The following is a 25,243-nucleotide window of genomic DNA, read 5'->3' as shown; positions in this document are numbered from 1 at the left end:
TATTTGATCTGGGGCAGAAAAGGAATGGAGGGGATGTTTGGTTGCGCATGCATAGTAATGGCACCCGTGCGTGCCATCTGCTTTTCATGCACAGTCTACCGGAGGGCGCTGCTACCATAAATATCTGACTAGACACACAGTGGCACCCCAAAGACCTAAAGTGGAACACCCAGAGGGACAAGCATTTCGAAGAACCTCTGTTACTACACAAGGTGAATAACCCTCTCTTCTTTCAAACTTCCCTCATAGGTCATATTTTATAGGCCTTTAATTATTTTTGTTGCTCTTTCCTGTCCTTTTTCCAATTTGTCCACATCTTTTGTGAAATGTGGTACCCAGAACTGGACGCAATACTCAAGCTGAGGCCTAATCAGTCTGGAGTAGAGTGGAATTACTTCTCATTTCTTGCTTATAATTTTCCTGCTAATACATCTTCAAATTGTTGGCTTTTTTTGCAACAGTGTCGCACTGTTTACTCATATTTAGCTCACTGTGGGCCCCCAAATCCATTTCCACAGCACTCTGTCCTAAGCTGTCATTTTCCATTTTGAATATGTGCAACTGATAGTTCCTTCCTAAGTGAAGTGCTTTGCATTTGTCCTTATTGAATTTTATCCTATTTACCCCAGATAATTTGTCCTGTTTGTCTAGATAGTTTTGAATGTTAATCCTGTCCTCCAGAAGACTTGTAACGGTTCTCATCTTTGTATCATCCACAAGCTTTGTTTACTTCCTGAAAAGATATTTGTAAATCAAGTTCTGGCCTTTTTGGTCCATATGTAGATAAGGCTTCTGTTCCATGTACACACTGGTAAAATTGTACATACATTCTTATTAATCTGAAACATGCTCTATGTCATCCACTCTGTCTTCTTAAAAGGACAGTTCCTATTAAACTGATACAGATAATGCAAATGCAACAATAACATTGTTAAACCAAGATGCACATTCACTTTAATAAATAGAATAATTTTATATTGCAAAATGTCTAACAGTCACTTTTGAGTCCTCAGTCTTTTACTTACACACACACACACACACACACACAATTTGTCACATTCACGTGGCTCATCAGGTGGCTTTACACCCATTGTACAGATCCCTTACACTATAGCTTATACACAGACTAGTGTGGAAGATATATGTTGTTCCCTTTGTGGATCAGCTCATACAGGATGCTACAGTGCTCTCATTGCTAGTAGGTTACATGTGTAATTGTGTGACAACAGTGTAATGCCGGGCACCAGTATTCTTGGTTTCTATTTGTGGCTATGGGAGTGGATTGCGATTGAGTGGTTACAGATAGCATTGCTAAATGTAAAAATGCCCGTTTGAGTCATCTGTGTGTACTTTATTCAGGACCTCTGGGTGCAAAAATGACTTACTGAGATGAAGAGACAGATCTCTTAGTACAGAAATATTTTTATTCAGAAACCTCTGTATGTGTAGTTGCTAGTTGTAATGCAGTGTTAGAAAGTTGAAGAGTCTTGGGTCTATTATAACTCTGTTTCTGGTTTCTATTCAGTTATCTGTAAAATGGTGACTGATAGTTATCTCCAACAAGATATGAAACCCTGGCTCAATATGTGGGTTGTGAAGGGCATAGACATATTAACAATCAATTCAAGGGTAAGGAGTAGAACTCATGAGCTCTTGACTTGCTGTTAAGTGTGTCTAATACTAGAGCATAGAGTTTTGTGTTCTATCTCTTTATATTCCCAATTCATACCCCCTCCCCCAAAATAATGTGAAGGATGGAATGAAGGCCAAAATCATATTATTTGTGAGAATTAATACTGCATACGTAGAAAATGATCTCATGGACATTCTTAGTGACTTCCTGAGGAATCATGTGAACCTGCGTGAATACATTAGAGAAGGCAGGTTTTTTTCTTTGCCTTGAAGTTTAAGATTGAGTGATTTAAGTGGCATGTCAAATCAGTGAGAAAAGCCATGTTTAGCAGGAATGTCTCTTTGTTTAAATTCGAAAGTAAATCCTGACAATTCTTTGCGTACAAAAAACACTCGTACAGCAGGCAGTAGATCCATAAACTGATCTAACACTTTGCCTTGACTCAGATATCTAACTTCTGCAAGCATTGCCCAAGTCACCATCCTGTGTTTCATACTCCTCAACTAAAGCTCAAAATTGTCTGGGTCAAGGCATTCGTAACAATGAAGTTGATGATTTTTGTGATGCTTTCCATTGTGCTCTTCAGTTTGTTGCATAACTGTTCTTGGTGCAGAATGCAATGATATGAAAAGAAATCTAGAAACCGTGGATTTTTCTTCAGCAAATAAATTAGCCCCTTCTCTTTTCTAAACATGGAGGGAGCGCTATCAGTTGTTACCAAAGTAAGCTTCTTCAAATCAATGCATTTTCCTGGTACTTCAAAGAATGCCATCAGTACAGAATAACGTCCTCTCCCCTAGTATGACCCATCAAAGGTAGCAGAGTAAGCATTTCTTCAGCATACTTTTTGCCATTTAAAAAACGCACCCAGAGAGATTTGTCTGAACAATCAGTAGATTCATCCAATGCCAGACTGAAATACTCAGTGCTTTCAATGTCTTTTAGCAATTTAGAAAATTTGCCTGAGAAGTTTTCAATTCGTCTTAATACAGTTGAATCAGACACTTGCAGTTTTGATATTTAACAATGTCCTCTTTGTTTTTAAAAGTTTCAAAAAGTGATTTGCTGGAGTCCAAGAAGCACTGCTGCATCAATTCACCTTCAGTAAAAGGTCTTTTTTGTGTTTGCTATGTGCCAAGCCATTTTGAAGGAGGCTTCTGTAACAACATCACTGTCTTTAACTTGCGAATGGAACATATCTTGTTGAGTACAGTAACCTTTCATTCCTGAACGTATCTTAGTTTTTCCTAAATTGCTGTCAGGTGTATGTAAGTGTTTGAAATCAGGGTGACAAGATTCATGGTGCCATTGCAGGTTTGTTTTCTTTAACACTGTGAGAGTCTTTTGACAAAGATGACACATTGGTTTTCCATTTATCTGCAAAAGCGATTCCATTTCCCCAACAGGGTTGAAAACCCTGTATTCATCCAACAAGCGTCTCCTCTTTGTTGCCATTTTTAATGCTTCTTATTAAAAAGGAAATTGGATAGCAGTGTTTTTGGGTGTTTCTTCAGGTTGTGCATTTCTTCGAGTGATTTTACTGTGAAATGAAAAGTTTCCAAACCAGGGTGCTCCAGTCTGCGGCGGGCGGGGGAGTTGGGCAAGTCAGGCTGGACATGAGAGGCAAAAATGGACAATTGCCCGGGAGCCCCATCCTCGATTCCCAGCAGGGCTGATGCTCTATGTGGAGTCTGTCATTCCATGCGGGACAGAAGCAGGGCTGCCTGGCCATGGCACTGGACCCTAACGTGGCCATGGCACTGGACCCTGACGTGGCCAGTGTGAGCCAGTCGGCACTTCTCTGGCTCTACCCACAACGCTAAGCAGCCAGCACTTCCCACAATATCCTGGCACTCCCAGCACCTCCTCTCTGGGGCTTGAAACGCTGATACCCTGTACCCGTCTATTCCAGCCAGCCCGTCCGCTTGCGTCTTTGAATGTTCGCCCTGCCTCGGAGATGCCTCGCCATTGTGGAGCGTGTTCCCAGTAGAGGCTATGTTCAAAGGATCCCACCCGTAGGCTGAATGTTGAGTAGTCCTGGATTAAATGAGTTACACTGTGCCAAACAGTGAGTCAGTGCTAAGATTAGAAAACAGAGTGCCTGGTGGCAAGGTATCTCTTTAAACCATCAAGACATGTTTTCTTTTTAATGTACATTATTCAGAAAATCAAAATGAGAGGATTGTAGGCAATTGCTACACAATTGACCATTAGATTACTTAAATAGCCCCTCAAATTGTCTTAGGCCTGGTTTATACTAGGAACTTAGATCAAATTTATTCACATAGGGTCAATTTTCTCAACAATGAGTCCATGTTACTAAGCCTGTCCTGTCGACCATAAGGGCCACTGAAGTCAATATTGGTACTCCTGCTTTTATGAGTAATGCTAAATTTGACATAGGCTTGGTCCTGAAGGCTCTAAAGAGACCTCCTTTTGAACCTCTCCCCTCCTGTTCCCTCCTTCATCTGTCAGTGAAAGTGTCCTTCCTAGTCATGATAACCTGAGCAAGGATACTGGGGGAAACAGTGGTGCTTATGGCAAATTCATCCCATCGCAGTATTTATGAAGGGGAAACAGTGGTGCTTATGGCAAATTCATCCCATCGCAGTATTTATGAAGGGGAAACAGTGGTGCTTATGGCAAATTCACCCCATCGCAGTATTTATGAAGGATAAAGTCATTCTATGACCTCACCCAAAATTCCTGCGAAAAGTAGTTTCTACCATTCATATCAATGAGCCAATATATCTACCTATCTTCTTTCCTAAACTGCATAATTACCACTTAGAGGCCTAATTTCACACTTTGGATGTCAGGAGAGCACCTTCTTTCTATTTGGACAGAACCTGATCGTTCCGTAAATCTCCCAGGCTATTCCTGTCCATCAAGGGTGATCCAGAGGTCAACCAGTAACCTCATAGCTCATTGCCAGGTGGATATATCATGCATACAACGTCACTCCTTATGGAATAAGCAGACTCCACTCCACATCATAGCATATTCCACAAGAGCCATGGTGATATTCATGATGTTTTTAGCTAATATACCCATGTTAGAAATTTACATGGCTGCCATGTCATCAGACCATACCTTTGCTAACCATTATGCTATAGCATCAGATCCGATCCCTACCACTACCATAGGTTGAACAGTTCTTTCTTCTCTGGTGCAACCACCTCTCCAAAGCCCCCCTCCATCAAGGCACTGCTCTACAGTCACCTGTGGCACACCCACGGGGATACAACTTGAAAAAGAGCAAGTTAGTTACTTTACGGTAATGATGGTTCTTCGAGATGTGTGTCCTGTGGTTGCTCCATTACCCACCGTCCTCCCCTCTACTTGGGAGTTGGTAATCAAGATTCCATGGAAGAGAAGAAATGGGGGGGGGGGAGGATCGTGCAGCATGCAACTAACGGATAAATGGCACGAAAGACAGCTACTACACATGTGAGGTGTGTCCAGATCCTGCTAAGAAAATTTTCTGATTGGTTTTGAGGACGTGCCAACATTAGATTTGGAGCACCCACAGGATATACATCTCAAAGAACTATCATTACTGTACGGTAACTAACTTTTTCATGCATCTGATGAAGTGGGTCTTTGCCCACGAAAGCTTATGCTCCAACACTTCAGTTCGTCTGTAAGGTGCCACAGGACTCCTCGCCGCTTTTGCAGATTCAGACTAACACGGCTACCCCTCTGATACTTAACTTTTTCATACATACCAAAGGAGTTCAGTGTGCAAATTTTTTACATGATATATGCTTACATTATAATTTCAAGTTATTTTTCTGGGATTTTTTTTGCGGGGGCAGGGGAAGAGTACATTAGAACAGCCATACTGGCTCAGACCAAATGTTCATCTAGTTCAGTATCCTGTCTGCCAATGCCAGATGCCCCAGAGGGAGTGAACAGAAACAGGTAATCATCAAGTGATCCCTCTCCTTTCATCCATTTCCAGCCCCTGACAAACAGAGGCTAGGGACACCATTCCTACCCATTCTGGCTAACATTCTGGAGAATCAGCTTTATGATGTACTTTTTATAATAGTGTTTTGTTCTATCGTTTATGATCATTGTCTCTGAATTAGTCACCATGCAGCACTTTTTTCACTTTCTAGCAGCCTGTAGGAGCTGTTTCTCTTGGCATTCCAGTAACAAGAAAAAAAGAGGATGAGGTATCAGTTGGAAGCATGCCTTTGGCAAAGCAGCAGTCAAATCAAGCTTCTGAGTATGCCAGCAGCCCTGTTAAAACAAAAACTGTAACAGGTACGTTCTGTTTTTAATTGAATCTAACCATTTTGTCTTCCCACCCCACATAATACACACACATTTTTAGTGGAATTACAATTTTCAGTTCATTTTAAAATGGTCGTTTAATTTTACAATTTATGTAATCCATATCATATTTTTCAATTCTAAAACATTTTATTTACCTATTTTTGCTATTGGCATTGAGTGTTCTTGCTAAGCTAAATGAAGGAGTGCGCTTACAGTAGAATTTTAATTATTATCTTGGTACATAATGTCTTATGCACCAGTCCTGTGCATATGGTTAGTTTTCTTCACTGTGAGTAGTCATGTTGATGTCGATGGGACTACTCACAATCTCATTCTAACATGTTCAGAAGTCTTTGCAGGATCAAGATCTTATGTTTAAACATAGTACAATGCTCTGTTAGTAAGACCACCTCTCTTTTGAAAATGTATTAGCCATTGTAGTAAGATGAGGGTCTAAAACATAAGCCCAGATATTACAGGCCAGGTATGAGGCCTGTAGCCTAGACAGCAGTGGTCAAGACTTTGCTAATATAAAGCAGAGTTAAGCTGTGAGCAAGAGGCACAGAGAAGTTAGCAAGAACAGGGCTAATCTTACAGAAACACTTGTAACTAAGAGGCACTAAGCACAGGCTGTAAGCACATTCCAGAGGAGTTGTAACAGAACACCTTGTTAAGAAACATCTTGGTACGAACACACATCCCACAAATAACATACATGCAAATGCAGGTTCAGGACTGGGTCTGAATTGACAGCATGATGGATAGTTATTGAACTCCCCTTGTGTGTAGTAAGGGCCAGTAACTAGGCAATAGAGGGTGACAACCTGATAGGTTAGGAATAATGTGTAACTTGTTTGTACCTGTGAATAAAAGTGCATCCAAAGGGTGGTCATCGGCTGACCATGGGGGCAGTATTGAATCCATAGTATTAATTGGGTATTAGTCCATTGTCATGGTGTACATATGTATAGTGTTTCAGCGGCAAGTCTATTGCTGGCAAATATTATTGTACTTCACTTGGCAATAAAGCTGGCCGGGTACTTTCGATTCTTATTTGATTTGTGGCCTCTGGGGGCTCTCTCAAAGTCTGTCATGTTGACTAATTGAACATGGTTAACGCGTTAACCTGGAGAGCACACGTGCGCAGCTGAAAGTTTATTATTATTGACGGAGCAAAGAACCTGTCAGGAACCCATTGGGACACCTAACTGACAACAGCCAGAAGTTATTTTTCTGTCTGTAACAAAAATTTAAATGCTGAAGTAGTTTGTGGTCCTTTACACATTTTTATGCTTATGTTGTAGTGTGCTCTCACTAATTATTAATTAACATGACAGTCTGTAAATTTTTCTAACGTTCTTCAGTTGTTATTATAAGGCACAACCAACTATTGATTCCACCTATTTGAAAAGTATAGTAATCCTTATAAAATACATGTGGCCAAATTCTGAATTCGTTTAGGGTATGTCTAGACTACAGGCTTTTGTCGTGTCGACAAAGTTTCTGTCGACAAAGAGCATCTAGACTACATCCAGTTCTGTCGACAAAGCAAGCCGCATTGTCAACATGAGAGTGTAGATGCAATAACGCCGTCTGTCAACAGAACTCTGTCGACAAAAGGCGTTATTCCTCGTAGAATGAGGTTTACCACCATCGACAAAACTGCCGAGTTCTGTTGACATTATGTCGACAGAACTCGGTGGTAGTGTAGATGCAGGTATAATTTTGTTGACAAAAGGCCACTTTTGTCGACAAAACCCTGTAGTCTAGACACACCCTTACACTGGTATACATTCCCATATATAACTTATCATTGTCCTCATTCCTGTGTTCTTTTGTCAGCACTATATGATTGGCATCTTTAGGAACCTGATTTGGAACCTGGCAAAAGTGATGCATAAGCTAATAGATTCCCAGAAGATGCATGATTTTTCTGTAGAATCTGTTATAATGAGCTCTGCTCCCTCTAGGGTTAGTTGTCACTATGACATGAGTAAAGAAGATGTTTCTTCTTTTCCTTGAAGTGCTTATTGTCTGCACCTTACCAGTCTGATCTCATTAATGCACAGAATTTCATGTCTGTAGTTGTCCATCTCCCTCATGATTTCCGAGATATTTTATATTAAAAACATTGATCTCATGTCCAAGTAACCAACTCTGAAATGTTTTCTTGCTGAAAGCATCGAAGTTTTGGGCTTCTAAGTCTGTTCCAGTCTAAGTTGTGGCTCTGCTTCCAGCTGTACCTCTTGCCCCACTGTGGTCCCTGCTCCCACTTTCACCCCAGGTATGGACCCTGGGGGTGCAAACTAGAAAAGGTGGAGGCACAACTAAAAATGTTTGAGGACTCCACCTTAGTGAAACCTTAAAAAGATACCTTTGTACATTTCAAAAGAGGAATGTGGAAATGCCTTTTGACTAGTCGAGTAGTCGATAGAAATTCCATCGACTACTCGACTAGTAAATTACTCGATATTTAACATCCTTACTGTTGTACACATCACCTCAGGATGGGATGCAGAGATAAAAATCTTGATACCTTAAATGACAATTCTTGATTTAGTCCTAAGTAGAGCACAGACTTTGGTCCAAGAAGTAAACATAACTGTACGTCTTGGGAAAAGTGACGATAGTGTAATAAAATTTAGCATCCATGTAGTGGGAAAAGCACCTCAGCAGCCCAATACTGTGGCATTTAATTTCAGAAAGGGGAACTACACAAAAATGTTAAACAGAAATTAAAAGCTATAGTACCAAAAGTAAAATCCCTGCAAGCTGCATGGAAACTTTCAAAGACACCCTAATAGAGGGCCACATTAACTGTATACCCGAAATTTAAAAAAAAACAGTAAGAGAACCAAAAAATTGCCACCATGGCTTAACAACCACGTAAAAGAAGCAGTGAGAGATAAAAAGGCATCGTTTAAAAAGTGGAATTTAAAACCTACTGAGGAAGATAGAATCATAGAATACTAGGTCTGGAAGGGACCTCGAGAGGTCATTGAGTCCAGTCTCCCACCCACATGGCAGGACCAAGTACTGACTAGACCATCCCTGAGAGACATTTATCTAACCTAATCTTAAATATCTCCAGAGATGGAGATTTCACAACCTCCCTGGGCAATTTATTCCAGTGTTTGACCACCCTGACAGTTAAGAACTTTTTCCTAATGTCCAACCTAAACCTCCCTTGCTGCAGTTTAAGCCCATTGCTTCTTGATCTATCCTCAGAGGCCAAGATGAACAAGTTTTCTCCCTTCTCCTTAGGAGACCCTTTTAGATATCTGAAAATGACTATCATGTCCCCTCTCAGTCTTCTCTTTTCTAAACTAAACAAACCCAATTCTTTCAGCTTTCCTTCATAGGTCATATTCTCTAGACCTTTAATCATTCTTGTTGCTCTTCTCTGGACCCTCTCCAATTTCTCCACATCTTTCTTGAAATGCGGTGCCCAGAACTGGACACAATACTCCAACTGAGGCCTAAGCAGCACAGAATAGAGCGGAAGAATGACTTCTCATGTCTTGCTCACAACACACCTGTTAATGAATCCCAGAATCATGTTTGCTTTTTTTGCAACAGCATCACACTGTTGACTCATATTCAGCTTGTGGTCCACTATAACCCTAGATCCCTTTCTGCCGTACTCCTTCCTAGACAGTCACTTCCCATTCTGTATGTGTGAAACTGATTGTTCCTTCCTAAGTGGAGCACTTTGCGTTTGTCTTTATTAAACTTCATCCTGTTTACCTCAGACCATTTCTCCAATATGTCCAGATCATTTTGAATTATGACCAGAGCAGTCACAACTCTCCCAGCTTGGTATCATCTGCAAACTTAATAAGCGTACTTTCATTGCCAATATCTAAATCATTGATGAAGATATTGAACAGAGCCGGTCCCAAAACAGACCTGTGCAGAACCCCACTTGTTATACCTTTCCAGCACAATTGAGAACCATTAATAACTACTCTCTGAGTACGGTTATCCAGCCAGTTATGTACCCACCTTATAGTAGCCCCATCTAAGTTGTATTTGCCTAGTTTATTGATAAGAATATCATGCGACACCATATCAAACGCCTTACTAAAGTCTAGGTATACGATATCAATCACTTCTCCCTTATCCACAAGATTCGTTATCCTGTCAAAGAAAGCTATCAGATTGGTTTGACAGGATTTGTTCTTTCCAAATCCATGCTGGCTGTTCCCTATCACCTTACTATCTTCCAAGTGTTTACAGATGATTTCCTTAATTATTTGCTCCATTATCTTCTCTGGCACAGGAGTTAAACTAACTGGCCTATAATTTCCTGGGTTGTTCTTGTTTCCCTTTTTATAAATGGGCACTATAGTTGCCCTTTTCCAGTCTTCTGGAATCTCTCCTGTCTTCCATGATTTTCCAAAGATGATAGCTAGAGGCTACCTCCTCTATTAGCTCCTTGAGTATTCTAGGATGCATTTCATCAGGCTCTGGTGACTTGTAGGCATCTAACTTTTCTAGATGATGTTTAACTTGTTCTTTTTTTATTTTATCTCCTAAACCTACCCCCTTCCCACTAGCATTCACTATGTTAGGCATTCCTTCAGACTTCTCGGTGAAGACCGAAACAAAGAAGTCACTTATTTCCTCATTTATAAGAAAGGAGCACAAATTCTGTCAAATTAAGTGAAAAAATATAATAAGGAAAGCGAAAAATGAGTTTGAAGAACAGCTACTCAAAAAGTAATAGCAAAATGTTTAAGTATATCAGAAGCAGGAAGCCGGCTAAACAACCAGTGGGGCCACTGAGTGATTGAGATGCTAAGGGAGCACTCAAAGACAATAAGGACAGTGTGGAGGAAATAAATGAATTCTTTGCTTGGTCTTCACAGCTGAGGTTATTAGAGAGAGTCCCAAACCTGAGCCATTATTTTTTTTTTTGGTGACAAATCTGAGGAATTGTCCAAGATTGAGGTGTCATTAGAGGAGGTTTTGGAACAAATTGATAGACTTCACAGTAACAAGTCACAGGGACCAGATGGCATTCACCCAAGTGTTGTGAAAAAAATCAAATGTCAAATTGCATTAACTATGAACTATGGTTTGTAACATATCTGTCAAATTAGCTTCTGTACCTAATGACTGGAATATAGCTAATGTGACACCAATATATAAAAATGCCTCTGAACATGGTTCTGGCAGTTACATAATGGTAAGTCTAACATCAGTACCGGGCAGATTAGTTGAAACTATAGTAAAGAATACAATTGTCAGACACCTAGATGAATATAATTTGTTGGGGAAAAGTGAGCATGGTTTCTGTATAGTGTGCCAAGATTTCAAGAAAGCCTTTGACAAGGTCCCTCACCAATAGTTCTTAAATAAATTTAGTTATCATGGGATAGGAGGGAAGGTTCTCTCATGGACTGATAACTGGTTAAAAGACAGAAAATCAAGGGTAGGAATAAGTAGTCAGTTTTCCGAATGGAGAGAGGTAACTAGTTATGTTCTTCAGGGGTCCGAACTGGGATCAATCCTATTTAACTTATTTATAAATGATTTGGAGAAAGGGGTAAACAGTGAAGTGGCAAAATTTGCATATGATACCAAAGTGCTCAAGATAGTTAAGACTAAAGCAGACTAGGAAGAGCTTCAAAAGGATCTCACCAAACTAAGTGACTGGCCATCAAAATGGCAAATTAATTTTAATGTTGATAAATGTAAAGCAATGCATGTTAAAATAATAATCCCAGTTATACATACAAAATGATGGAGACTAATCTAGCTATAATCACTCAAGAGAGCTATCGTGGAGTCATTGTTCTCTGGTTCTCTGAAAACATCCACTGAATGTGCAGTGACAGTCAAAAAAGAAAACACAATCTTAGGAATCATTAAAAAAGGGATAGAGAATATCTTATTGTCTCTATATAAATCCATGGTACACCTACATCTTGACTACTGTGTATAGATGTGGTTGCCTCATCTAAAAAAACCATATATTGGCATTTGAAAAGGTTGAGAAAAGGGCAACAATCATGATTAGGGCTTTGGAACAGGTCTCAGATGAAGAGAGATTAAAAACACTGGTACTTTTCACTTTCAAAAAGAGGATATGATAGAGGTCTATAAAATCATGACTGGTGTGGAAAAAGCGAATGAGAAGTTATTTACTTGTTCCCATAACATAAGAACTAGGGGTCACCAAATGAAATTAATAAGTAGCAGGTTTAAAACAAACAAAAGGAAATTTTTCTTCACGGAGCACACGGTGAACCTATGGAACTCCTTGCCAGAGGATGTTATGAAGATCAGGACTTGAACAGGATTCAAAAAATAATTAGATAAATTCATGGAGGTTAGGTCCATCAATGGCTAAAGTCATCCATTTCTAGCCTCTGTTTGTCAGAGGCTAGAAATGGATGACAGGAGAAGGATTGCCTGATGATTACCTGTTCTGTTCATTTGCTCTGGGGCATCTGGGTTGGCCACTGTTGGATGACGGGATACTGGGCTGGATGGACTTTTGGGTTGACTCAGTATCGCTGTTCTCATGCCCTTATGTAAATTGATAAGGGAAGCTGGTTTGTTTAGCTGTCTGATATTTCAAAGAATTTAAAAAATCATTTAAAATGGCAAGTTATTAATTCAGTAGGCTTTCTTCTCTAAAGAAAATCTACATTTGATATTTATTTCAATAATTTAGTTTATTGCCGTTTTTGTTTGTATAAGATTCTATTCTAATAAGATGTATGCTTTCAATGGTTTATATTCATATGAGAGATTGTTCTGTAACTAATTATAAAGCCACAGTCTATGTTCTGAAATTGATTATAGTGTTGTCATATGTGACTGAAATTACTTTAGGTGCTGAATATTTGTGAATATATAATTTCAGTAATGAACCGTTGATCAAAAACCAAATGGAGTAGAATGGCGACAGGAACCTAAACTGAGTACATCTATTTTTTTCATAAACAGTCAAGGAAATGTTGTGAAAACATAGTCTTTATTAACATGTTAGATCAGAAGGGTGGATTACAAATTGGGATTTACAAAGGGAAATTGAAAATTGCAAAGGAGGAGTTAGTTGAGTGTGACAAAATAACATGAAATCTCAAACCTTTGCTCCTTTCAAATATTTCCTTAGTACCATCCTATAGTGAGGCCTACAAGAAATTAATCAGTTAAACGGGGTTTGATGAGCATATAGGATATTTTTTGGCAGTTTATAAGTATAAAATATTATAAATGTGTATTGTGAGAAAAAAGAGGTAGGTAGAGCTGCATGCAAGAAACTAAAAACTTGCAGCAGGTTTGCTAAATGAGCCAACCAGAGACATCTGATTCAGGGAAGGAACCTCAAACAACTGATTACTTGGAAGAGAGCTATTGCTACTCTAGAAAGAGGGAACTCACTCTGAGAAGCTGTGCCCACCATTCCTTCTTACTTGCAGTGACAGTGACTTTTGCATTCACAAGTTCTCTCAGTGGACTGTCTTCTGTATGTAGTAAACATTTAGTTGGTTTTAGTAAAGTTATTAGTTATGTAGCTAGATTTCACTTTTTATCATTTTTTTTGGCCAATTCCCACTGCCAAGGGAGGCCTCAGTCACTGAGCTTAAAGGCCTGCATTTTCTATAACAAGGCTATCCCTGAGCGATCCACACTCACATTTCTTGAAATCCCTCCAGGGAAACTCATACTGAAGACAATTGCCAAATCTGCAAGCAATTTGAGCCCTGCATGAAAATGGATCAGGAGGCCAAGCTGAAGTTTCTGCTCATGGAAGCAGCACTGAGACTTCCATCTGAGTCAGGCTAGTCAGACTCAGCACCAGCTGTCTTGGCATCAATTAAGGAGTGTTCCTCCTACTGTACCAGAATTCACATCACGAATTTACAGTGCTTCCATTTGGCCTGCCTGCAGCTTCTTGTTTGTTCACAAAATGTGTGGCCAGATTGGCAGCTTTCCTGTGGAGATTAAGTGTTCAAGTTTACCTTATCTGGTTCACTGGCTAAACAAAGGACTAATCCAGGGTCCAGATTGTGTTCAGAGTTCAACTCATCCAGTTGATGATTATGACCATAGGCCTTCTGATTAATGCAAACAAATCTACCCTTTGGTAAAGAGGATAGAGTTTATTGGGGTGATATTGGACTATACCTAGTCCAGCTGACCCCAGGCTCCATGCAGTGCTGCCACTTTGAAATGCCATGTGGAGTCCAGTCTTCAGCTGGCCTAGGGCTACATGTGGCATTTCAAAGTGGCAGCTCCATCTGAATCATGGGCACTGCTGCTTTGAAGCACCCCTTTCTATCCGCCCACCTTACTTCCTGTTTCTGATGGATACAGCAAGGGGTAGGAGGTAAGCAACTAGTTGACTAGCATGTCAGCTATCAGATAAGCATTTGTTTATCAGCTAGTCAATTAGTTGACTAGTCGTTCACATCCCTAGTGCTGATTAGGCCTCAGTGGAATATTGTTCTAGGTACCACATATCAGGAAAGATGCGGACAAATTGGAGAAGGTCCAGAAAAGAGCAACAAAAATGATTAAAGGTCTAGAAAACATGACTTATGAAGGGAGATTGAAAGAATTGGGTTTGTTTAATCTATAAGGGAAAATGAGAGGAAATAGAAAAGCTTTCAAGTATCTAAAAATCTGTTACAAGGAAGAGGGAGAAAAAATATTCTTCTTAATTCCTGATGATAGGACAAGAAGCAGTGAGCTTAACTTGCAGCAAGGGAGTTTTAGGTTTGATGTTAGAAAAAACTTCCTGTCAGGGTGATTAAACACAGGAATAATTTGCTTAGGGGGATTGTAGAACCTCTATTAATGGAGATTTTTTAAGAGTAGGTCAGACAAACACCTGTCATGGATGAACATTTTGCCATGATTGCAGGGGACTGGACTTAATGACCTTTTGAGGTTTCTTCTAGTTCTAGTATTCTATAATTTTGTGATCTCAGACCTGTCTAGATATGGCCGGCCTCAGTATACTCATCAAGCCATCTCCATCTGCATATAGCTCACAGGTTCTTCTTTCATTGGATTGGTAATTGTATCTTCTCAATATTTGTACAAGCCTTTCCCTTCTTTCACCCTCAGCCATCAATAACGTTGATTTCAGATGCATCTGCAATAAGATGGGGAACTCACCTGACACCAGTCAGAACTCCTCATCTTTGGTCTCTGGTGAAGCTCTCTCCGCATCAGTGTCAGAGATCTCATTGTGGTTTGTCTTGCCTGTCAGATGTTCCTACTTAATCTTCAGCAGAAGTTTATTTATTCTTAAAGGCAACACTGCTGCCATATTTTTCTTGACTAGGCAAGGACAAAGCTCACTCTTCCCTCCTTTGTCAAGAAGTAGATCACCTGTGGGAATTTTCTATGACCTGTTCAATTAACCTTGAGGCTTCTTACCTTCCGGGGGTGTGGAATGAGCTGGTGTGATGATGTGTCAGGGTTCCCTCGACTCCTGCATCCCCGTAATGGCACGAACAGACTCTACCAGCCAGTAGAATAGAGGGAGTTTATTACTTCTCCAGGATACAGCACAGCATAGATGTAATCTGGGTACAGGGCTGGCCTAGGATGCCTCAGCCCCCCTTGAGATGAGGGAGACTGGGCCCCTAAATCCCAGCACCTTGCTTAGGCTGCTTCCTCCATGATACCAGACAGAAACTAAAACTCTCTTCCAGCCCTGCCCCCCAGCCAGGTGTTGGTCTCCGCTCTCCTCCCTTTGTCTCTCTCCCTGTGAGGCTGAGCCTGTGTGTCTGGGTTAATACGTATTTGGGAGTGTCTGTGAGACTCCCACATCACAGCGCAGGGGGACCCCGGATCACAGAGCAGACAGGACCCCCGCTACGCCACAGCTGGTAGATCATGTGAGCAGGTGTTGCTCCAGTCACGAGTGGTGACTCTAACAGAATGCAGCTGGTGATATTTCTGAGGTTTGGGAAGCTCCCCAGACAGATGTGTTTGAGATCAAGGACAATGATATAGCAAGTTCTGCTCCCTTCAGAGCTGTAGTCCAGGTTCCATTATGAGTGCCTTCCTCGTACCCAGGATGGGACAATTTTATTATGCCTTTCCCCCCCAATCCCACTTTTAAACAGAATGTTACTAAAATCAAATGGGTTATAGTAATAGCCCCACCGTAGCCCCGCCAACATTGGTTCTCTGCTTAAACCTTTCATTGGTGACTCCAGTCTTGGTCTCACTGCACCTTGATCTGATCTCTCAAGACCACGGTTGGCTGCTCCATCATGAGTTCCTTTCCTTTAGAGGTCTGGAAGCTCTATGCCTAAATCCCAGAGAGCAGGCTTGCTCAGGGCAAGTTCACCAGATTTTTTTAAGTAATAGGAGGCCATCCACCAGTACTTCCTACCTGTGAAAATGGAAGTGGTTCTTGTTCTGGGCTTTCCAAACCAAAGTCTCACCAATGCATTTATGCATCCAAAATATATGCAACTATCTATTGCACCTGAAACAGCCAGTCTTGACAGTTCTGTCTATCAGAGTTCACCTGACAGCAGTATGCACTTTCTACCTTCGGGTGGACAAGTGCTCTGGTTTTTGGTTTTTGTTTCAAATACCATGACAGTCTGATTCCTCAAAGTCCTACAAAGGTTGTACCCACAAGTAAGGGAGACTATTCTTGACCTGGTCTTGACAAAATTTATGGGACCATCATCTAAGCCTTTCACAACATGCTCCTTATGGTACTTCTCCAGGAAAGTGATTTTCTCAATTAGCAACATATCTGTCAGAATAGTTTTTGAACTGTGTACTCTCACTTTGGAATTACCATATACAATCTGCTTTAAAAATAAGGTGCATTTATGTCTTCATCTTAATTTCCTCCCAAAAGTAGTTTAGCGATTTCAAAGTGATCAAGCAATTTACCTACACGTCTTTACCCAAAGCCTTGTTCAAATAAGAATGAATGACTGCTGTAACTGGATGTTAGTAATACCCTAGAATTCTACATAGAAAAGACTAAGCTGTTTCAATGGCTCACCTAACTGTTCATGGCTGTAACAGAGAAAATCAGAGGTCTCCCAATGTTTTCACAGAATTTTGTCCTGGATAACTGCATGTATCTGCACTTGTTATGATTAGGCAAGAGTTTAATAACTGCAAAGTAATCTGACTGCTCATTCCACGAGGCTGTAAACATCCTCTGTGGTGTTCCTAGTACAGCTCCCTATCCAAGACTTTTTAAAAATAGCATCTTTGTCATCGGTACACACTTTTTCCTCCTGTTACATCCTCACCCATTACTTTAGGGATGATGCCACATTTGTTGAGCTGTGTTCTGCTCTGTGTGTTTGTTAATGCCATTATGAATGCCTTCCTGGAACCCAGAATGGAACAATTTTATTATGCTTTCCCCCCAAACCCACTCCTATACCAAATGCCACTAAAATCACATGGGTTTTATTCATGGCCCAAACATAGTCCCACCAACATTGGTTCTGTGCTTAAACCTTTCCGTAACAACTTCATTTTGTGAAATTTGATCCCGTTTCCTATATTACTGCTTGGAAATCACTAAGGCTATGTCTAGGGCCTTGGGTTTTGTTTGTTTTTTTCAAAAAAAGTTACATGCATTGCAATCTGCAATTTGCATACCTTTCTCCAATTCTTTTTTTAGAAGAGGCTTTTCCCAAATTTGGCCCATCTACACTGGGCAAAATTTTGGAAAAGTCTCCTCTTTCGGAAGAGCTTTTCTTCCTTGTGAAACAAAGAAGACAGGGCTTCCAAAAGAGCACGTCTGCTCTTCTGCAAAAAATATCGGAAAAGTAGACACGTTCCCTGGACGCAGCAGAGCTTTTCCAGGATACTGGAGGTATCCCAGAAAAACTCCGTAGTGTAGACATAGCCTGAGAATGGAATGCACATGTGCTGTCACTCAGTGTGAAGCTAGTAGTTGGAAGAAAACAAGTGGGAAGTATGAAGCTTGAGCCACAGAGAATATCTGATGGAAGGCCAGGGAGCTTATGGAATGAAGAAGGATGTACACAAGAATGGGAAGTGTGGCTACATAGAAGAGGAAAAGGAAGAGGGAAAGAATATAATTGCATTTTTGGCATTGAGGACTGGTTGTTAATTTCCAGTTATAGAATTTTAATGGCTCTTGAAAGTAATTATGGGCAGAATGAGCAATGTGCATTTGTATTAAGTGAGCTGTTCAAAACTTGGATTCTGAATTGCATCTTCAAAAAACTGTCCACAAATTCATTTTGCTTAGGTAATTGCTTATGCAAATGTTTACATGTATGCACAAAATCAACATTGGTATGTGGCAGTTGTCAGTTTATGCAAGCATCTGCATTTTATCTGGACATATATCTTTGGACCCGAGTTTTGAGAATTCATCTTTATGGTTGGCTCATTCTCTGTATCAGTTCTCTAGGGCTATGTCTAGACTGCAAGCCTCTTTCAAAAGAGGCTCTTTCGAAAGATACTTTCGAAAGAGGCTCTTTCGAAAGATACTTTCGAAAGAGGCTCTTTCGAAAGAGAGCGTCTAGACTGCACGTTGAACTTTCGAAAAAGCGGCTTGCTTTTTCGAAAGAAAGCATCCAGTGAGTCTGGATGCTCTCTTTCGAAGAAGCCCTATTTACATTGAAGAACGCCTTCTTTCGAAAGAGGAACTTTCGAAAGAAGGTGTTCTTCCTCGTGAAATGAGGTTTACCACCATCGAAAGAAAAGCCGCGTTCTTTCGATTTAATTTCGAAAGAACGCGGCTTGAGTCTGGACGCAGGTGAAGTTTTTTCGAAAAAAGGCTACTTTTTTCGAAAAAACCCCTGAGTCTGGACACAGCCTAGCTCAGTGTTTCTGAAAGTGTTCCACGGAATCACTCTCAGAAACACAGTAACTGGTTTGTTTATTTACCAGCACCGCGGCCACTGAGCCTTGCGGCTCCTATTGGCACCATTTTGTCTTTTGCAGCCAACAGGAGCCGCGGGAAGCAGAGTAGGCTGGGCCACCACTTCCCACGGTTCCCCATGGCTACAAAGGATGAAACTGAGCCAATGGGAGCCGCGAGGCTTCGTGGCTGCAGCACCAGTAAATAAACAAACAGAGACAGACAATTAATATGTTTCTGAGAGTGATTCTGCAGAACAATTTCAGAAACACTGATCTAGCTGATTCTGACCTTTCAGCTTTGCTAATATCTTCTTCATAAGGGAATCAGATTTTCCATTACTGGTAATGGTGAAACCAAAAAAGTCTGTTGGTCAAAATCTGGCGGTTTCAAGAATGGTGATTGTATGAAGTTTACAGACCACCTCTTTTTTTGTAGCAAAAATTTTGTAGCAAACAATTAATAAATAATGGTAATAATAAAGACATTTATTTTCTTGTGTCAAAGTACTCCTTAATTTTGTAATGCACAACTACTTAATTTAAATTAGAAGTGGATGTTGAGAACTCATGTTTTTAATTATTTAGCAAAGTCAACATTACTGAAGGAAAAAAGAAAACATTAGATTTCATTTATAGTAGGAATTGCTCACTTTAATCATGTACTTTATCTTACTAGTTTAGACTAAATCCCATTCTTTTTGTGATTCATTGAGTATTTAGTTTCATTGTAAAATAATTTCATGGCACAGAGTTTGACAGTAATGAATAAAATATGATAACTTAGAGTGATTTGAATAAGTATTCTATTTTCCTTTTTGAATTAAACATAGTTACTCTTTTGAAGAATGCATTATGGAATTTGGCATTGATAATTCCTGCTTTGTTAAATATTTTAAAATTATATGAAAGTGGGAAAATACTTTTTACGTACGACAAACAAAGCTAAAAGAAAGCATTGTTGTGAAAAGGATCTTTTCAAAATTCATTCTTTTATCTTTTTTAAAGATTGTAGTGAACATGACAAAATGTTTGGTTCCAATCCTAGACCTTCATTTTTAAATGTGCACATTTTTGCATGCTCTGGAGTTGTATATGTAAAATGTGTGTTGTACAGATATAAATAGGAGTTGTATCTGCATATGGATTTGCCAATTTCTGACTTACTCATGTACAGCTTGCGCACATAAGGTTTTATGTACACCTTTAAATATAAGCCTCAGTGTATAAAGGTAAACGCTAAAGCATTTCTGTTTAATGAAGTGACTTAAAGGGATATCATGTCCATCCCGGTCCACAAAGCTTCAAGCCCTGCAAAAAGTGTCACAAGCCTATGCCCTGTGGAGACCCTCATTCATCGTGCTTAAAGTGTCTGGGAGAGGCTCATCTCGCAGACGCTTGCAAAATCTGTAAGGCGTTTAAACTGCACACCAAACACGAGAGAGAATCGCACCTCGGGATCCTCCTCGTGGAGACGGCTCTCAGGCCGGTGCCGGCGTCAGACCCAGCACTGAAGCCCCGAAGTGCATCAGCCTCGGTGCGGGATACCGCGGTGTACCGTGCCTCACCGGCACCGCAGAGACCCCAGCACCGGTCTCAGACTCCGGCACCTCAGAAAAAGAGGAGGCCCAACCGGGGATGGTCCCCTTCTAGACATGTGCCCTCCATGCACCCTCCAGCGGGGCACATAGCACCGACGAACCCAGAGCCCGGGCCTTCCAGGTCGGGTGGACCTTCTTTCCGGTATAGGGAGCCTAGCCCATTGGAGGACTTCCCTGACCCCTCCACACTGGAGGGTTTATAGGCAGCGAGAGTGCTGATCAAATCTTCTCCCTCACCTTCCCCTACTCCGACCCGCTCCCGGGGGCTTGGGATGGTGCGGCACCAGCCTCCTTCCAGGCCATCTGAGGCTCCGGCACCAGAGGTCAGAAACCACGGCCCACCTCTCCCAGCACCGCAAGCGGCACCGGCCAGGGATGCGCTTCCACCCATGGTGCCGCCCCAGGATGCGGCACCGGATGCACCACGGTATCATAGACTGGCACCGCCACCGGGACAGACTGCCTCGGCACCTACCTCCATGCTGGACATCCACACCGCCATGCCACCGCCTCTGCCTCGACACTATGGAAAGCCAGAATCTATGGCCAAGCACGGGGCTGCTCTATCAGTGCCCACGTCAGCTCCTCCTTGGTCTACCTTGGAGTATTCATCGGACTCCGAGGCGGAGTCCACCTGGTCTTTTAGGGTCCTGCTCACAGTGCCGCTCCCACCACCGTAGTCTGCCTCATCCATACCAGCAGCAGTGGGCACAGCCAGTCCCGGTGCTGGTGCTCCAACAGTCGTGGCCCCCACAGCCTCTGAGCCAGTGGCCTTTCTGGACACCCTGGGCGTACCACCAGGCCCAGGGAGACGTTCCATCCAGGTCGGCCCCTGTCTCCTCCAGACCACTGGCCCCTCCTTCGGAGACCCCCTTGGTCAGATCTCCAACCTCTGGCCAGTCGTTGCCCCCGGTCAATCCTCTGCTGGTCCTTTGGGGAGCACGGCTCCAGTGAGCCAACCTCCCCTGTCCTTGTCTACTGGCACCTCGCAATATCTTGTACATATGGGGCCACTGTAGGAGGAGCCCAGAAGGGGTCATTGTCTTCTTCCCCAACGAGACTTTAGGAGACCCTGGTCCATCCATGGCCTCTATGGATGCCAGGGCTCACCAGGACCACCTCTGCAGTCTAGCCCAAAGTTTGGGAGCTCGGGTGGAAAAGGTGTCCGATGACTCAGACCCCACAGTTGGACTCCCCCACATGTGGACGCCCCCTCCAGAGTGGCCCTTTCGATCAATAGGACCATGGCCGAGATTTCTAAAGCCTTGTGGCAGACGCCCTCATCCATCCCCCCAACTGATAAGCGGGCCGAAAGGAAGTACTTTGTCTCCCAAGAGGGCAATGAGCACCTTTTTTCCCCACCCTCTCCTGGGCTCCCTGGTGATACAAGCTGTGAACCAAAAGGATAGGCAAGATCAGCCCGCTGCCACTCCTAGGAACAGGGAAGCCAAGAAGACTGACCTGTTAGGCAGAAAGGTCTAAGCATCTGGTGGTATCAAGTACTGCATTGCCAATCAACAGGTCCTCTTGTCACAGTATGCTTTCAACACCTGAGCCTTGATGGACAGGTTTACTGACCTGCTCCCAAGGGACTCCCGTGCAGAGTTCAAGGCTCTCCCTGAGGAGGGGAGAGCGATTTCCAGGGCATCTCCAGGAAACTCTCGATGTGGCAGATGCTGCTGCCTGAGTGATGGCCTCTGGAGTGGTCTTACGTCGCAGTTCCAGGCTCCAGGGCTTTGGGGTCCCTCCAGAGCTCCAGAATACTATACAAGACCTTCCTTTTAAGGGTCCCTCGCTCTTTTCAGTGCAAACCGACCAAAGGCTCCATGGACTCAGACACCCGAGCCACCTTAAAATCATTGGGCATGCACACCCCTGTTACCCAAAAGTGCACCTTCATGGTTAGGAATGTTCCTAGAGTGCCTCCCCAGGGCCCGCGTCCCGACTTCTCCCGCTGTAGAAGCAGGAGTGGTAACAGCAGGAACAACAGGCGCCAACCCGGCCCAGCCCCAAACCGCAACCAGGGAACCCCCTAATAAACCCTCTGGGCCACGTCAGGACTTTTACCAGGACCTCTGAGGGCACCCTACCATTCTCTCCACTACGAGACCGTTTATCCCACGACATCCAAGCCTGGTGGTCTGTTACTTCGGACCGATAGGTGCTGGAGATAGTGGAAAGGGGTTACGTAGTCCCTTTCCACTTGTCCCCTCCTTCCCATTCTCCTACCCCATCCCTTTTCAGGGACCCCTCTCACGAGCCTCTGCTTCAAGAGGAGGCCCAACATCTCCTTACGATAGGAGCGGTAGAGCATTCACCTGCAGGCGAATGCCTGGCTGCGAGGAAGGTGTTGCCAGGAGAGCTTTGGCTTCCTTGACCACGGAATGCTATTCCAGGAAGGACTGCTGGGCAGAGATGGTGTTCACCTTTCGAGGAGGGGGAAGACCCTATTTGGGCACAGACTGGCTAACCTAGTGAGGAGAGCTTTAAATTAGGTTCTATGGGGACAGGTAAGCAAAGGCCACAGGTAAGTGGAAAACATGGAGACCTGGGAAATGGGTTGGAAATGGGAGGGAGCGTGGGCTATAATGGCAGAGAGAAAGGAGGGTCAGGACAAAACTGGGAGGCAAGGTCAAATCAGTATCTTAGATGCCTATATACAAATGTGAGAAGTATGGGTAATAAGCAGGAAGAACTGGAAGTGCTAATAAATAAGAACAATTATGACATTGTTGGCATTACAGAAACTTGGTGGGATAATACACACAATTGGAATGTTTGTATGGAAGGGTACAGCTTGCTCAGGAAGGATAGACGGAAAAAAGGGAGGAGGTGTTGCCTTATATATTAAAAATGAACATATTTGGAGTGAGGTGGAGATGGACATAAACGGAAGTGTAGAGAGTCTCTGGGTTAGGCTAAAAGGGGTTAAAAAAAGGGTGATGTCATGCTAGGAGTCTGCTACAGGCCACTTACCCAGGTAGAAGAAGTGGATGAGGCTTTTTTTAAATAGTTAACAATATCATCCAAAGCCCAAGATTTGGTGGTGATGGGGGACTTCAACTATTCAGATATTGTTGGGAAAATAACATAGCAGGACACAGACTATCCAATAAGTTCTCGGACTGCATTGGAGACAACTTCTTATTTCAGAAGATTGAAAAAGCTACCAGGGGAAGCTGTTCTAGATTTGATCCTAACAAATAGGAAGGAACTGGTTGAGAGTTTGAAAGTGAAAGGCAGCTTGGGTGAAAATGAACATGAAATCATAGAGTTCATAATTCTAAGGAAGGGTGGAAGGGAGAACAGCAAAATAAAGACAGTGGATTTCGGGAAGGTGGATTTTGATAAGCTCAGAGAGCTGGTAGGTAAGGTCCCATGGAAATCAAGACTGAGGGGAAAAACAACTGAGGAGAGATGGCAGTTTTTCGAAGGGACATTGTTAAAGGCCCAAAAGCAAGGTATTCCGCTGCATCGGAAAGATAAAAATATGGCAAAAGACCGCCTTGGCTTAACCACGAGATCTTGCATGATCTAAAAGTAAAAAAGGAGTCCTATAAAAAATGGAAAGTAGGACAAATTACAAAGGATGAATATAGGCAAGCACAGGAATGCAGGGGCAAGATTAGAAAGGCAAAGGCAAAAATAAGCTCAAACTAGCTACGAGAATAAAGGGAAACAAGAAGACTTTTTATAAATACATTAGAAGCAAGAGGAAGACCAAAGACAGGATAGGCCCACTGGTCAGTGAGGAGGGAGAAACAGTAACAAGAAACTTGGAAATGGCAGAGATGCTTAATGACTTCTTTCTTTCCGTCTTCACTGAGAAGTCTGAAGGAATGCCTAACATAGTGAATGCTAGTGGGAAGCGGGTAGGTTTAGAAGATAAAATTAAAAAAGAACAAGTTAAAAATCACCCAGAAAAGGTAGATGCGTGCAAGTTACCAAGGCCTGATGAAATGCATCCTAGAATACTCAAGGAGCTAATGGAGGAGGTATCTGAGCCTCTACCTATCATCTTTGGAAAATCATGGAAGACAGGACAGATTCCAGAAGACTGGAAAAGGGCAACTATAGTGCCCATTTATAAAAAGGGAAATAAGAACAACCCTGGAAACTACAGACCAGTTAGTTTAACTCCTGTGCCAGGGAAGATAATGGAGCAAGTAATTAAGGAAATCATCTGTAAATACTTGGAAGGTGGCAAGGTGATAGGGAACAGCCAGCATGGATTTGGAAAGAACAAATCCTGTCAAACCAATCTGATAGCTTTCTTTGATAGGATAACAAATCTTGTGGATAAGGGAGAAGCAGTGGATGTGGTATACCTAGACTTGAATAAGGCATTTGAAATGGTGTCGCATGATACTCTTATCAATAAACTAGGCAAATACAACTTAGATGGGGCTACTATAAGGTGGGTGCATACCTGGCTGGATAACTGTACTCAGAGAGTAGTTATTAATGGTTCACAATCCTCCAGGAAAGGTATAATGAGTGGGTTTCCGCAAGGGTCTGTTTTGGGACCGGCTCTGTTCAATATCTTCATCAACGATTTAGATATTGGCATAGAAAGTATGCTTATTAAGTTTGCAGAAGATACCAAGTTGGGAGGGGTTGCGACTGCTCTGGAGGATAGGGGTATAATTCAATTGATCTGGACAAATTGGAGAAATGGTCTGAGGTAAACAGGATGAAGTTTAATAAAGACAAATGCAAAGTGCTCCACTTAGGAAGGAACAATCAGTTTCACACATACAGAACCGGAAGTGATTGTCTAGGAAAGAGTACAGCGGAAAGGGATCTAGGGGTTTTAGTGGACCACAAGCTGAACATGAGTCAGCAATGTGATGCTGTTGCAAAAAAAGCA

General features: G+C 42.2%; 1 protein-coding gene across 6 annotated transcripts in view; it reads left to right on the top strand.

Moving 5' to 3' along the window:
* VPS13B (vacuolar protein sorting 13 homolog B) overlaps positions 1-25,243 on the top strand; it is a 1,005,617-nt gene that overhangs the window by 481,665 nt on the left and 498,709 nt on the right. For 5 of the 6 annotated variants that reach the window (XM_075920302.2, XM_075920305.2, XM_075920303.2 and 2 more), the window contains one exon: positions 5,758-5,905. In XM_075920302.2, the coding sequence (XP_075776417.2) occupies positions 5,758-5,905 (148 nt within the window). The remainder of the gene's footprint in view (positions 1-5,757; positions 5,906-25,243) is intronic. The other variant, XM_075920304.2, reaches the window with a different exon arrangement.

The sequence above is a fragment of the Pelodiscus sinensis genome, chromosome 2 (assembly GCF_052426305.1).
Source record: "Pelodiscus sinensis isolate ZL-2025 chromosome 2, ASM5242630v1, whole genome shotgun sequence".
NCBI classification, from domain to species: Eukaryota; Metazoa; Chordata; order Testudines; family Trionychidae; genus Pelodiscus; species Pelodiscus sinensis.
This window is presented reverse-complemented; position numbering and strand designations above follow the sequence as displayed.